This window comes from Sebastes umbrosus, chromosome 18, assembly GCF_015220745.1.
Source record: "Sebastes umbrosus isolate fSebUmb1 chromosome 18, fSebUmb1.pri, whole genome shotgun sequence".
Taxonomy (NCBI): Eukaryota; Metazoa; Chordata; class Actinopteri; order Perciformes; family Sebastidae; genus Sebastes; species Sebastes umbrosus.
In genome coordinates, this window is record NC_051286.1 from 924,532 (window position 1) to 940,873 (window position 16,342).

The 16,342-nt window shown below is 42.0% G+C and overlaps 1 protein-coding gene across 8 annotated transcripts in view; it reads right to left on the bottom strand.

The window, feature by feature from the left end:
• myt1la (myelin transcription factor 1-like, a) overlaps positions 1-16,342 on the bottom strand; it is a 75,838-nt gene that overhangs the window by 13,396 nt on the left and 46,100 nt on the right. For 6 of the 8 annotated variants that reach the window (XM_037750490.1, XM_037750495.1, XM_037750491.1 and 3 more), the window contains exons 11-16: positions 15,051-15,161; positions 13,531-13,754; positions 7,088-7,380; positions 6,592-6,816; positions 1,723-1,874; positions 1,400-1,468 (exon numbers count right to left, since the gene is read on the bottom strand). In XM_037750490.1, coding sequence (XP_037606418.1) covers positions 1,400-1,468; positions 1,723-1,874; positions 6,592-6,816; positions 7,088-7,380; positions 13,531-13,754; positions 15,051-15,161 — 1,074 coding nt within the window. The remainder of the gene's footprint in view (positions 1-1,399; positions 1,469-1,722; positions 1,875-6,591; positions 6,817-7,087; positions 7,381-13,530; positions 13,755-15,050; positions 15,162-16,342) is intronic. The other 2 variants (XM_037750493.1, XM_037750492.1) reach the window with 1 other exon arrangement.

A 16,342-nucleotide genomic window follows, 5' to 3' on the forward strand; every position in this document is an offset into this window, starting at 1 on the left:
GAGAATTCATAAGAACTAAGGAAAGGACAGCCCGGTGCTCAGAGAGTCCGTCTGCTCTTCCACTCAGCTATAGCGGATGTTATTGACCAGTCCATCTCACCAAATTGTGTATGAATGACAATAATGTGCAAGGCAAAAGCGTGCCATAACCACACCTTTGTTGCTTTTGGGCATCCGCATACATATGCCCTGCTCAGAGCTGTCAGCTGTGACGTAGAATAAGTGACGTAGAATAAAAAGAGAGAGAGAGAGACTGCTGATGACGGGTCCAACAAACACAGGACTGGTGTTCGTGTCCCAAACTGTTGAGTTATTTTAAGGACTCTCTGCGTGTCATGGTAACGCGTTTAAGGCTTTTCACGTGTCATTTAACTTCTACAACGTCACCGTGATGTTTAGGCAACAAAAACACTGTGGTTGGGCTAAAATAAGTACATAAACTAAGTGAAATATGAATGTAAACAACGTCACTAACGTCACTTCAAAATGTCGTGCTATTTATGTGTCTTCCCATGAGATCGGGTTGTATTGACGTGGGTCTGCAGCAAGGAATTGTGGGATGTGTCATCTCCGTTCCTTCGGTAAAGGATGCTCCAGTGTATCCTACGCTAAAGGTGATAAGAAAGGAAGCACCTTTCCTTAACATTTAGAGGATTCAAACAGCTCTCATCACGGCTGCTACTGAGATACTGAGAGGGTTATTTCACTCCGTTGGGATCCTTCCTGAGAGGAAAAACAGACTATTCGACCCAGGAGGTAACCTCCAGGTCTGAGAAGTGAAGCTGATGATGAAGAGTCTTAAACCTGCATCCTGTTTACCAGCCAGCAGGGGGCGACTCCTCTGGTTGTATAAAAGTCTCTGAGATAATGAGCCTACTTCTCTCTTGATTTATTACCTCAGTAAACATTGTAAACATGATTTCATGGTCTCAATCTCTAGTTTCAAGTCTTCTTCAATACAGCATGATGTTCATTTAGTAAATGATGGTCCCATTTAGAGTCAGATAGACCATAAAGCAGGGGATGCTTTAGGGCGGGGCTACCTGCTGATTGACAGGTCGCTACCACGGCGTTGTCCGGTCTGGGAGTTGTCCGTGTATTCGTCTTTCACAGTGTGATTTCACTTCAGCACAGTTAACTGTAACATTGTGGTCGCCTAAAAACGTCTTATTCAGCGTTCGGTTGTACTTAGCTCCTCCCTCTTGTGTCACTTCTGGTTGCAAAAAAACAAGATGGCGACGGCCAAAATGTTGAACTCGAGGCTTCAAAACCTCAGTCCATGATGACTACGTCCTCTTCATATATACAGTCCGTGATGACTATGTCCTCTTCATATATACAGTCTATGATTGGACCACAGCTCTGGTGTTGTTGAGCGGTCTTGACCTCGCAGACTCACCTGAGGTCTTGTGCGTTGGTCGTCATCATCCCGCGGATGTTCTTGTCGGCCAGCTGGCAGCTTGACAACCTGCAGGAGGAAAGAGACGTAAACTTTATAACTTGATTCTGAATCCTGTTTTCACAATTTAATAAAGGTTGTTAAACCTTTTTAACAAAAATGCATTGACCTGACTTGTGCAATGATTTCCCTCGAGTCAGAATAGTTTCTGTTTTTCAGCTTTAACTGAATCTTCTTTTACCTCTGGCTACTGAATTATGTTTCTAAATCTATGTTTCTATGTCCGCCGTGTGATTGAGGTTCGAGGTGTGATCAGGTCTTACGTGATGAGCTCCTTCTTGCTCTCCTTGCAGGCCGGGTACTTGTGGTGTTTAGGGCTCGGCATGGTGACCTCGGCCGGGTAGCGCTGCTCGTCCAGCAGCTCCTGGAAGGGATCCATCTCGTCGCTCTGGTGTAGGGACGAGAAATAAGCAGACTACGACGCGTCACTATGAGCTCGGACAAACAATACTCATCTTATCAAATGTTTTTCTGATCTAATCTCACTTTCTTGAACACCGGTAGATTTTTCATTTGAAAGACTTAATGACGGATATTGTCCATTTTGAATTTTAGGTTGTTTTTTTTTGCCATTTCTAGGTTAACAAACTCCTCCTAGAGATTTAACCCGATCCACTTCAGATTTGGTCAGTACTATCTCACGATCTCTGTGATGAAATGCTTGAGTTTTTATGGAAGGACGTTGCCGTGGCATGGCGGCAATAAACACGGTGTACATCAACCAATCTGCTCCAAATCTATCATCAGCGTGATAAGACTCTTGGCCCGAGGACGTCCACATGTCAATTTTGTCTCATAGTTTTTGTCTTAAGTCAGAACTTAACAAGAAAAGTCGTAATATTTTGAGAATAAAGTCATAACTTTATGGGAAAAAAAGAAAATAACATGTAAAATTGCTACTTTATAATATTCTGACTTTATTCTCTAAATCTCAGATTTATTATTTCTCCTCATTGTGGCCCTAATACTCCGTCGTACCGTCGTACCATAGACCTACAACATGATCAATAAAAATGTAAATGTAACAAAAAACAGTTATTCATTTCCATGTTTAAACCTCCACAGGAAGCCACTGGAGAGGAGCTGAAGAGACGCAGGTTGCTGACCTCTGTTATAGTAGGACAGCCTGATGATTTCATAACTATACTGTTTGGCTGGATTGAGAATTTTGTTTTCTTTATGTTGTGTATTATTTGATTATTTGGACACATTGGTGATGTTTCAGTGAAACATTCCCAGTTAACCAGTTCAACGTCCCGCTGCACCAGTTGGACCCGGTGAACGGGATCCTCGGTGGCTGTGAGTGAACGCTGCAGTCTGCTCTGCAGTCCACACATCACACCTCCTCAGTCGGGAGTAGAAATCGTTCAGGACCGTCTGGAGAGAAATCCCATCAGCCCGGCGAGCTGCAGGCTCGCGGCCTCCTCTGCAATGTCGTGCTTCATTAACGAACGCAATTACTCTCCTGATTAAAACCTTTCACTCCGGCGCTCTAAATCCAACGAGGCAAATGTAGCAATTTGCTGCATGGATTGCTCCGTGTGATATCAGATCTGCGAGGATTTAAAGCGTGCAGATGATCTATCGTGTTTTACTTGTGTATTAGTGGTGTAATTCAGCATTTTAATGCAGCGTGCTCCGGCTCCTGAAGCGTTCAGTCAGAGCTGCTGCAGTGCTGCTTCTCACCACATGAGAGCACACTGAGTCCATCCCATCAACCATGGTTAGTCATCACACTGAGTCCATCCCATCAACCATGGTTAGTCATCACACTGAGTCCATCCCATCACCACACTGAGTCCATCCCATCAACCAGGGTTAGTCACCACACTGAGTCCATCCTATCAACACACTGAGTCAATCCCATCAACCAGGGTTAGTCAGCACACTGAGTCCATCCCATCAACCAGGGTTAAACACCACACTGAGTCCATCAACCAGGGTTAGTCACCACACTGAGTCCATCCCATCAACACACTGAGTCCATCCCATCAACCAGGATTAAACACCACACTGAGTCCATCAACCAGGGTTAGTCACCACACTGAGTCCATCCCATCAACACACTGAGTCCATCCCATCAACCAGGGTTAGTCACCACACGGAGTCCATCAACCAGGGTTAGTCAGCACACTGAGTCCATCTCATCAGCCAGGGTTAGTCAGCACACTGTTAACAGTCACATTTCAAACTTTAGAGGTTTATTTCTGCTCACAAACTCCAGAATAAATGCTATTTATTGCATTTATTTTGGCTTAAAAATGCTCTTAAGCTCCAGAGGTCTCTTAAATGTTAACTGTTTGGGTCCTAAATATTTTGGAGTGATCATAACCTCACTGTAGAAAATGACCTGTGGTGACCTCTAGGATAATCACCGCCTCATGAAACATTACAGCCACAAACTAGAGACCTAGAGCATTCAGAGGATGGATGGATCAGACTAGAGACCTAGAGCATTCAGAGGATGGATGGATCAAACTAGAGACCTAGAGCATTCAGAGGATTGAGGGATCAGACTAGAGACCTAGAGCATTCAGAGGATGGATGGATGGATCAGACTAGAGACCTAGAGCATTCAGAGGATGGATGGATGGATCAGACTAGAGACCTAGAGCATTCAGAGGATGGATGGATGGATCAGACTAGAGACCTAGAGCATTCAGAGGATGGATGGATGGATCAGACTAGAGACCTAGAGCATTCAGAGGATGGATGGATCAGACTAGAGACCTAGAGCATTCAGAGGATGGATGGGTCTCCGAGGGTAAGGTTTCCACTTTGCTTTAAGTAATGACAAATTAAATCACTTGAACATGCGTCTTCTCTTTCAGCAAAACAACTGTCTTAATTGTTTTTTTTTAGAGCATTCTTAAGTGTAGTTCTCAGAGGTTAGATGAATGCTGATCTGATCTAGGATTAGCTTCATGCTGCCTGATTGTCAATTAGAACATTTAAACTCGTCTCTACACCGGCTGTGACACGTTCTTCTTTTTTTATTAAAGTTTTTAAAACTCAACATCTTGTCTCTTACAGCGTCTACTTGTGTCTCTGGTTTCTATCATTATTTGGCTGCAGCGCTGAGCGATCTCTCTTTAGTGGCTCCAGGGTGAAGAGTAACAACAGTAACTGAGCTGTGATGTACAACGTTGGCAAAGCTCCGTGGTTCTGTGCCGTTTCCATGCCTTTTGGTTACTGAAGTCGTACGTACACACACATACTGGACCTTTCCAAACTCTTCTCTTCTTATGTATGTAAAGTGATGCAAAACCGATGCGTAGCAGCAACCGCGAGTACGCCCTCGCACAAAATAACTGCTGCTTTTTTTCTGCTCTGCATCAGAGGACAAGCATCCCCTTTTTAAATGGCTTATAAAGCATAATCATCTCTTAATCTATTTAATATAAACTCTGGGTTCCTTAAATCTCTCAATTTCATGCTTCAAATTATCCTCACTTGGCATGATTAGAGGACAGGCTTCCTAAATATTAAATTAGGGTTGTTAAAGCCTTTAATCAGAACTGTAAGGGCAGCGTGTGGAGCACGAGCAGCATTTACAGCTTCAATTTAGAGCTTCAATTTGGTCTGAAAATGATTCAATTTTTACATTTGCTCATGTCACTTATTCACGTTAACGTTCGTATTTAAATGAAAAGTTAAAGGTTTAGAGTTAAGTGATTTTATTCTCTCTGCTGCCACATCTCTGAACTTTTGAACAGTTTAAACTGAACCAATAATCCATTTTATGTCCTTTAGATATAAACTAGAGCTGTCAATCGATTGAAAAACATTTTTTATCTGTTCTAAATGAACCTTAAAGGGAGATTAGTCAAGTATTTAATCCTCTTATCAACATGGGAGTGGACAAATATGCTGCTTTATGTAAATGTATGTATATATTTATTATTGTTAATCAATGAACAACACAAATCAATGACAGATATTGATCCAGAAACCCTCACAGGTACTGCATTTAGCATAAAACAATATGCTCCAATCATAACATGTCAAACTGCAGCCCAACAGGCAACAACAGCTGTCAGTGTGTCAGTGTGCTGACTTGACTATGACTTGTCCCAAACTGCATGTGATTATCATAAAGTGGGCATGTCTGTAAAGGGGAGACTCGTGGGTACCCATAGAACCCATTTACATTCACTGATCTGGAGGTCAGAGGTCAAGGGCGCCCCTTGAACATGGACATGACAGTTTTTCCTCTCCAACATTTAGTGTAAGTTTGGAGCGTTATTTAACCTCCTTCATGACCAGCTAGTCTGACCTGGTTGATGGTTGGTACCGATGGATTCATCAGGTTATTTTCAAACTTTTTTTCGAATATTGTTTTCAGACATTTTCAGACTTTGTTTCGGACATTTGTCAGACCTTTATTTTCCATCATTTGCAGACTTTTTTTCCCGAAATTTTTCGGACTTTTTGGAAAATTTTTCAGATTTTTTATTGGACATTTTTTGGGACAAAAACCCCTCACACATTCACATATCTGGAGGTCAGAGGTCAAGGGACCCCTTTGAAAATGGACATGACAGTTTTTCCTCAACAAAATTTAGCTTAAGTTTGTAATGTTATTTAACTTCCTTCATGACAAGCTAGTCTGACCTGGTTGGTACCGATGGATTCATCAGGTTTTATAATTTACTATGATACCAGGATCTTCACTCTAGCTCTAAAACTGAGCCCGCTATAACCTAAAAATCCCCAAATGCTTTAATGAGTTAAAGAAATTAGTGGCGTTATCGTGTTAACTTTGACAGCCCTAATATAAACTCACTGATGGTAGTATAATGATGTCATGTCTGTGTCCTGGACCTTCCTATAAGTAGTATAATGATGCTGTATAATGATGTGGTCTCTGTGACGTTGACCTTCCTATAAGTAGTATAATGATGTCATCTTTGTGACGTTGACCTTCCTATAAGTAGTATAATGATGTCATCTTTGTGACGTGGACCTTCCTATAAGTAGTATAATGATGCTGTATAATGATGTGGTCTCTGTGACGTTGACCTTCCTATAAGTAGTATAATGATGTCATCTTTGTGACGTGGACCTTCCTATAAGTAGTATAATGATGCTGTATAATGATGTGGTCTCTATGTCGTGGAGCTTCCCGTTACCTCCTTGTGGTCGTGCTCGTCCCCCAGACGTTTGATCTTGGTGTAGTCGACGGGCAGGTCCCAGCAGTCGGCCTCACTCAGCTGGTAGCAGCGGCTGGAGAGCAGAGCCTGCCGCTGGGGCGACATCGGCTGCAGGGGGGTCAACACCGTCCCGCTGCCCTCCGGACCGCCGGGCTGACCAGACACGTCCACCGCGCCGCCGTCGTCCAGGTCGTCGACCGGGCTCTGATGGAGACAGGAAAGATCTGATGGTCACCGGTGTGGCGGGAAACACATAACGGTGGTTGAGCAACGAGTAGATAAACTGCTCACAGTTCTTCTTCATGAAGTCACAAGACACAGATTAAATCTAAATATGAGCATGAGTCAAACCTTCAGCATCTCATATTTAATAGAGAATATCCTCAACGTTCTGTGTGCTGTGTGTTTCCTGCCATGATGTGTGAGTGTGACGTGTATGAAAGCAGCTGTGTGTGTGCACACCACCTCAGACTACCTGTGTCAGCAGGTCCTGGGGTTTCCCTCCCAGAGCGTGCGGGAGCTCCCTGCACCTCGTCGACAGGTTGAGGATGGCCGTGGCCGCCATGTGGGCCGCCTCCATGTCGTGGGTGTAGTCGAAGCTGCTCTTACTGCAGGTGCTGCTGGCGCTGCTTCCTCCTCCTCCTCCTTCTCCTCCACCACCTCCTCCTCCTCCGCCTCCTCCTCCACAGCTCAGGCTGCTGCTGCTGCTGGGAGCGTAGCTGCTGGTCGTACTGCTGGCCGGGCTCGACGTCTTACAATAGCGCTTTGCTGTGGAGGGAGGGGGGATACACACACGTAGGGTTGATCTGTTAGATTGGAGCTGGCGGTCGGCCAAACTGAGCAGCAGATGGATCAGAAATTACAACAAGAGGTTCTGTTGCTTTTAAAAATATGCCCAGAAAAGCAACTGATGAAGAGAGAGAGAGGGAGAGCAGTGATATTCTCTATTAACACCCAAACCAACAATATCTACTAACATTGTGTGTATTAGGGATGCAAAACTGAACCGAAAGAACCCAAACTGTGATGTACAAACCGAACCGAAGCGCTGCTATTAACCTGTTAAGCCCTGTAGGCTGCTGGAAGGTTCTCCTAGACAGACGTACCCAAAATAAATGAAGAATAGCTCCACAACTAGCAGGTCTATCTGCATGATGTTGGTCTCTATGGATGGGTAAGACCTCAGAGAATCCATCCCCAGTGTCAGGAATATTGTGACTGTTACTCTGCCAGAGTAAACTGGGATGAACCAAAGGTCAAATTTACATACACTGCTACGCTACAAATTACAGCAGGCTACACCGGTGTTTCCCACAGGAGAGACTGTGGTGACCTTGAAACCTCTAGGGAAGAACATGTTGTACATTTTAAAGTTAAAAGGACTGTATGTAAGTTTTTACAAGTATAAACATTTTTTTATTGCAAATGTGTGAACAGGTTGATGTGACATCATGCACGCTCACAAGTGCCTTTATTTCCAGTTCCGCTTCATGGTTAACAGTGTGCTACCATAGTAGCTAAACACTAAACGCTTAACGAGCAGCCCCCATCACAACTCAGACTCCAACAAAAACTCTACGCTGACTGTCATTGACTTAACAGCCACAGTTGTCACTGTTAACAAGCAATTTCTGATTCTGACACAGAGTCCCTTTGAATGCATCTGGTGCACTTTGAGAGCAAAATTAAGAGGCTAGATCTGTGAAGAACTTGATGGGTTACCGACAGGAGCACTATGGAGCCGCAAACCGCCTAACCCTAACCCTAACTAAATAAACGCACCAAATGTGGATTAATCTGCCGCTGAAAATAGTTTCCTCCTCTTCAACCTCTTCAACCTCTTTTACCCAACGGACCCGGTTCCCGGTTCGGCTGATCTGTGTGTTAAAACACTGCCTTTAAAAACTTCATCAAATGTTGTGGTGGTCTTTTTTCTGAATATTCTCTAAAAGACGAGGCCTTAACGCGACTAAAACAATGTCTGTTTGATAATGATTTCAATATTTTAGTTACAAGACGGAAGTTTTTTTTGAAAAAAAAAACGTATGCATGTAACGAGCTGAAATGAACACGTGTTGCTGGACATTCGTAAGAAAACAAATGTTAACTTTTTCGTAAGATATCACACGAACCGTCGTAGGAGCAATGTCAACAGTGGCAGTCAAAGGATTTGGTGGTGGACGTGTTTCTGAAATAGTTTGAAAGACGTCTAATTTATTTAAAGTGACTCCCATAACTTCTTTTATTTTAAATTATAGATTACTTAGAAGTTTAGTATTAATACCATAATGAGGTTTATTGGAATAAAGCACACATTTTCCAGAAGTTACTTAATCACTTGTGTTTTCATCACAGAGGGAGTGAATTGAACCTCTTCTACCTGATTATTTGGAGTCAAAATTATACAATTTAGTAGTTTTTTTTATTGATGTTCTACTGTGCACAATGGTAGAAAGTGATGATGCACAATGGTAGAATGTGATGATGCACAATGTTAGAAAGTGATGATGCACAGGGTAGATGTCATGGTTAAAGGCTCCATTGTGTGCTCATAGCCTCCTGTAGTGGATATCAGGAGTATTTTAGAGCCAGATTCCCTTTCATGAGGTAGAAAACCCATTTGGCACACTTTGGGTATCCAAGTGTGCCAAATGGAGAGTCCTCCTGGTTCTATCCTGACTAAAACCTTTGTAGAATCTATGTGCTTTGTGTTATTTCTATCTGCTTTGGCTCAGTTGTAGTCGAGGAGTTGCTGAATGAATTCAGTGGCGTCTCTGTGCACAGCATCACTGCTATAATGGTGCTATCCATCTCATCTAGAACACATTATAGGCCAGGATAACAATGGTTCATCACAGTTTACTCAGGCATAGTAACAGTCACAATGTTCCTGACACTGGGGATGAATTCTCTGAGGTCTGACCTATCCATAGAGACCAACATCATGCAGATAGACCTGCTAGTTGTGGAGCTATTCTTCATTTATTTATTGGGTACGTCTGTCTAGGAGAACCTTCCAGCACCCTAGAGGGCTTCAGAGGTTAAGTAACATTTACTAAAAACTGCAGCGACCAGCTGTTTGAGGAAACTATTTATTGAAACTATAACTGAAGATTCACGTCTTCAGGAGGAGTGAACGGGCTTCGAGCCACAGAGAAGCTACTGAGAGACACAATGTTGGTTTTGGCCTTTTCATGGGATTTGTTGACAACAAGAGAATGATAGATTATAACACCAGAGACACACAGAGAGAGGCAGAGGGAAAATAAAGCAGACGGAGGTGAAAAGAGAGGCAGCTGAAGGGACAAAGAGAAGCGATTGTATGCCGGAGCGATGTGGTGAATCGAGGCTCGGCAGGCTGGAGCTGATGGAGGGAAGGATGTTGGAGAGGCGGGAGGGAGTCGTGACGGAGGGGAGCGCAGACACCTCGTCTAAAAAACCTCCCTCTTGCCTGCGTCTCACTAATGGCTCCCAGCCAAAGAAACAGGGCTCGCCTCCATTATCTCTCTCCCGTTTCACAATCCCTCCATCTGCACCTCCTTCCTCCCTCCATCCCTCCATCCCTCCATCCCTCCATCCCTCCATCCATCCGCTGCTGCTGCTCAGAGGAGGAGGCTGGCTCTTGGCTTGGCATTTCCATAACTCTGCTCTGCTTTCACTCCAGCCATGTGGAGAGGCGGAAAACACCGGCGTTTTCAGCGCTCTAACAAAGAGAACACACGGAGTACTGAGCATGTGTGAGTGTCTGTGTGTCGAGCTTTTGTCGTCAAGTACAAAATGTTCTCCCTAGAACAGGAAAAAGAAGAGAAATCCTCCATAGTGGGATCATTTTGCTGGTTTTATTCCCTTCAAAAAACACCTGTTTATTTGTTTCACACAAAAAACCACACCCTAAGGACAAATATTCAAAAAAGTGTTCAAAACATTTCACATATATATATATATAGAGTGTAAAGTGTCGGAGTAAAGTTCAAACAAAATGAAAAATTATATCTGCTGTGCAGCTGTGGGTCGAGGTCGGTTATTTTGAGGAAGAAGAAGGACGAAGATGAAAAAAGGAAGACAAATGAGAAGTACATTAGTCCTTTAAGGCGTTAGCATGTTCATTCTGCCTCGATCTCAAACTCACAACCTCATGACACCAACAACATGTCTGATGTCACTATCTAAGAACCACCACTTCACCCTCTGACTGAGACTCTGAGACGATCAGGGCTGCATGTAAAGGCAGATTTCAAACCAGTGTCACAAATTCAGTTTTTGAGACACAATTATTAGATTTAGCGTACTTCATCTAGACAACACAGAGATGTCAGTATTTTATTTTAATAAAGATTGATTGCTCCATAAGTGACAAACTGATGTTTAATAATGTTTGATTTCCATTGACTGCAACGGTCCACATGAGGACAGAAAACTCTGACATGTACCCCCCTACATCATCCATGACCTCAAAATGTAATCATTTATTTTCATGAACGTTGGAGCTTTATTTAGATTTGTACAGTTACTGTTTACACTAAAACGTTTTGATGCACTGTCGGCTCAATTTATGATAATTCATAAATCTGTGTGGATGGTTTGTGGAGGACAATCTGAAGATGAAGAAAGTTGTGGAAAAACTGTGTGAGGAGATGAAAGGTTTAATAATAAAAGCAGAGTGATGGACGTTATAATTCCTGCCAGGTTGAAGCATCTGAACATTTTGGTGGAAGTTGTAAAGTTGTAGGAACGTACGGCTGATTTGTTATGAATTTTCATAGTTATAAACTTTAAGCGTTTGCTGCAGTGACACCATCAGGACTATTGACCGATGTGCAAAGTTTGCTTTATTTTCATGCACGGGAAGGCAGATTTCCTGAAGAAGAAGAAGAAGACGAAGAAGAAGAATATTGACAAAGATCTCAAAATCGCTGTATTTACAGTTTCTAAGAGTGATTTCTTCTTTTTCAAAACCAAATGTTTTAGTCAGCAGAGCATTTCTACGTCTCTTTTTATACGCAGACAACGACACAGAGGAATCAATTAAATGGACATTTTCATTTCATAGAATAACTCTGAAGGAAGATGGAGATTATCAGCCTGTCTGGTAATTATGGAACTGAGAGTCATTAACAAAATAATATCTAAAACAATGAGGTAAATCTGCATCCTTATATCTCACCTTAAAGACAAATATACGGGTTTGAAGGTGTCAAATAATTTTAATAAAAGGTGTGCACCTGGTATAATAGCATTCGAAAAATGTTGTTAATCTACTAAACTGTTTCTGTAGCAACAATATTTAGTTCAGATAAGTTGGAAAAGTACTTGTTAAATATTAAATATGGGTAAATTAGACTATAATATAAAGTTAACAGACATGTATTGTGTAAAAAAGCTCTTATATTTCTCAGAATAGAAGAGATTTGGTGACTTTATTGGAGACAAAACCAAGAGAGTTTATCATCTATCAGAAAACCTCAGAAACATGTTGATGAAACATTAAAGGTCCCATATTGTAAAAAAGTGTGATTTTCATGTCTTTTATATTATAAAGTGCTTTATAAATACTATATATAATATATAATGTCAAACGCTCAATATATGTAGAAATACACACAGCCTGTATTCAGAAATGTGCGTTTGAAACAAGCCGTTGTGATGTCACAAATATACAATATTTAGACCATTACACGGTTTGAAACGTAAACATTCTAAACGTGTCCTAGTTTATTTCCTGTTGCAGTGGATGTGAATAACATCAGCTGACAGGAAGTAAACATGGACCCAAACTGTTGCCTAGCAACGCAATTCCATTGAAATGACAGTGGACGAGGAAAATAAAGGATTATTTTAGCATTACAGCATCTAAACATAAAATACAAGTATGAACCGGAAAATGAGCACGATATGGGACCTTTAATTATGAATGTAGAGTTAAGTAAGTGTAGATATAATCTATTCTATTTGGCATCTCTTGTTTAAAATATATATATTTTTCAGTGCACCATTCGTGTGCCTGAATAAGGCTGAAAGCAGTTTCAGAATGCATGTTTGCTTCCCAGGCTGAGTTAATGTGCACCATTTGGCATCCTTCATTTACAGAGACACGCAAAAATGTAATCTTCTATTTGCCAAAGCCTTCTTATCGTATGGAATATTTAATGAGAGGCAAGGCTGGACTGTCTTTACAACTTTACTGCACTATTGGGCTTCCCCATCTCATTAAGGTTCACATGATCTGTAGCTGCAAAAGTGGGGAGTTCACTACACCATTCAGCATCCCATTTAAGAAAAAATGGTAAATGTAATCTACAGCTAGGTCAAATAGCCAAACACAAAATGAAGATGAACAAGATGATGAGGCTTTGTGTTTACGGTATATGTTTAGGTTTCAACGCACCATTCAGCATCCCTCATTAATTTGCGCACTATCATATTTTTTTTATTTTCCTGCAAATAACATGAAATTAGACGTTTAATAACAACTTATTTGTTTGAGTCGTTGTGAAGATCACGATTGAGTTCACTAATGAGAGCCGTCAGATCTCTATCTGAGGTGAAGAGGTCGGCCAGTTTTAATTTATAAGAACAATTAGTAATAAAAACACCGTTGATTCAAATGTTTTTAACGTTTGCCAGAGCTGGAGAATCTGTCATATCAATAAACACAAAACGGGATAAAGAGTGAATGTGACGGATTCTTCAGATAAATAACGACGTTGTTTTTCTTCTTCTAACTTATTTAAATTCCAGAGTTGTTCTGCGGCTGCAGCGTCCGTCTGTCTGTCTGTCTGTCTGTCTGTCGTCTGTCGTCCGTCTGTCTGTCGTCTGTCGTCCGTCTGTCTGTCGTCTGTCGTCTGTCGTCTGCCGTCGCCTCCCACGGAGACACATTTCTCTCCACCAGGAAGAGAATAAATAAATGTTTTGTCTTACCGTCGTATCCCTTCGGGGACGTGTCTCGGCCGTGGTGGGACTTGGTGGTCGGGCCTCTCTTCCCGTAGCCGCCGTGCTGGCCGCCGTCGTAGCCGCCGTAGTCGTAGCTGGTCTTGGAGTATTTCTCCAGCTCCTTGGCGAGGTTGGACCGCGGCGTGCTGGTTGGGACATTGTTTTTGTAGCCGTACTGAGGGATCTCCAGCTGCTTGACGAAACACATCGGCCTGGAAGGGAAACCAGAGGGGATGTCACTGCGCCATTCGGCATCCCTAATTAATAACAAAAGGTTCACCTGCATGATAAAACACACTAACTTAGGAGACAACCCAGAAAAGGAAAAAGACTGAGTTAATGCACTGGTGAATTCACTGCACCATTCGGCATCCTCTGATTTAAGCGTACATTTAAATATAATCAACATGTTTCCCCGAAGCCAAGATGACAATCAACAAGACGAAGTAGACGCCGTGTTTATAGTGTATGCCGGACATGTGAATGCACCATTCAGCATCCCTAATTAATAACTACAGGTTCACCTGCATGATAAAACACACTAGCTTAGGAGACAATCAACGAGAAAAGCTAACTTTTTTTCCTATACTTGTTATCTACTAGCTATTTGGCATCCCTGCTTTAAAAAAATCTATTTTTCAGTGCACCATTTGGAACTCACAGTGTACCTGAGTGGGCTACACATATGGCTGAAAGCGGTTTCAGAATGCATATTGGCTTCCCAGACAACCCAGAAAAGGAAAAAGACTGAGTTAATGCGCTGGTGAATTCACTGCACCATTTGGCATCCTCTGATTTAAGCGTACATGTAAATATAATCAACATGTTTCCCCGAAGCTAAGATGACAATAAACACATGTGTATGCTGGAAATGTGACTGCACCATTCGGCATCCTCTCATTTAAGCAATAAGTGTAGATATAATCTATTCTATTTGGCATCTCTTGTTTAAAAAATATATATATTTTCAGTGCACCATTTGTGTACCTGAATATGGCTGAAAGCAGTTTCAGAATGCATGTTTGCTTCCCAGACAACCCGGAAAAGGAAAAAGGCTGAGTTAATGTGCACCATTTGGCATCCTTCATTTACAGAGACACACAAAAATTGAATCTTCTATTTGCCAAAGCCTTCTTATCTTATGGAATATTTAATGAGAGGCAAGGCTGGACTGTCTTTACAACTTTACTGCACTATTGGGCTTCCCCATCTCATTAAGGTTCACATGATCTGTAGCTGCAAGAGTGGGGAGTTCACTGCACCATTCAGCATCCCATTTAAGAAAAAATGGTAAATGTAATCTACAGCTAGGTCAAATAGCCAAACTCAAAATGAAGATGAACAAGATGACACAGGCTTTCTGTTTACAGTATATGTTTAGGTTTCAACGCACCATTCAGCATCCCTCAGTAATACATGATAATTAGAGGTTGTCCTACATGAATAAACACATAATAATTATTAAAACCCGTTGTCTTAACGTTGGGCTGAGTCAGACTGGGTGTTACCTGAGGACGCGGTCTGACGTCTGATTGGTCTTACTGCCGCTGTCAGTCGGGAGAATCTTCTCGTGGACCTTCGCTATCTTCTCTGCAGCAGCGATGGGACAGCCGGACAGACTGGGGGGGGGGGAGACAGCACACGGCCTGGTTACACACTGTACTACACACATACACACACACTGTACTACACACATACACACACACACACACTCACAGCATCTGGCTGCAGAGCGGTTCAGCTGTCAGTAACAGCAGTTCACAATGAATTATGGATTTAATATGGCCTACTTTACTTTATGATGACTGCACCACTGGTTTACTGACTGATGGTTTCACTGGTTTACTGACTGATGGTTTCACTGGTTTACTGACTGATGGTTTCACTGGTTTACTGAGTGACTAACTGGTTAACCAGTTGACTAACTGACTGCTTTATGAATTGACTGGTTCAGTAACAGAATCATTATGGACTCATCTACTAACAGACTAGATGAACTGGTTATTTACTGACTTACTGGTGCAGAGACTCTTTAACTAACTGCTTGGTTACTGGTTACTGATTGATTTACTATATAGATTAGTTACTGGTCCACTGACCACTGGTTGACTGACAGCTGGAAGCATGAAGCACTGAGGGAACACTACCGTCTCCAGTGACTGTGGAGTCAAAACGCTCCCATTTAACAAACATGTTACTTCACACCAACTCCCAGAGGAGAGCGTCAGTAAGCAACTCCCTCTAAATCTGTATCAAGTTCAATTTTGTATTCGTTCTTAGTCCAGTGTAACGCCACAAGCAGCTATGCAGGTCACACAAGTCTACTACTTCCCATCAGCTGTTATATCTACAATGATTGTTTTAATTACATTACATTACATTTACTGTAGTAAATACAGTACTCGCCCACCAAAAATAGAGTTTCAGAAACTTTGTTTCCTGCATTCTGGTGACTTTAAAAGTGAAAAGAACAAAATAATAAGAACACTGCTGCAGCATTTAATGTTAAACTTTTGATTTTAACTTTAATTTTCAGGACAGAAAACTGAATAATTAACCCCTCTGGTGTGTGAATCTGGTATAAACTAATATTCATCAGTTTTCATTCATTCATTTTTGCTCCTGCTTGAGTATTTCTTTCTCTTAGTTTTCTTCATTTCTCTCTCCTCCTCTCACTCACTGAAGGTCCTTTCAGACACAACGTGACAACGCCACCATTCGCCGGCTTTTCACTGCGTCGAGCAAAGCCCGACTTTGGGCGCTTTGAGCGTAGACTGCTCTCCTCCTCCGGGAAACGACA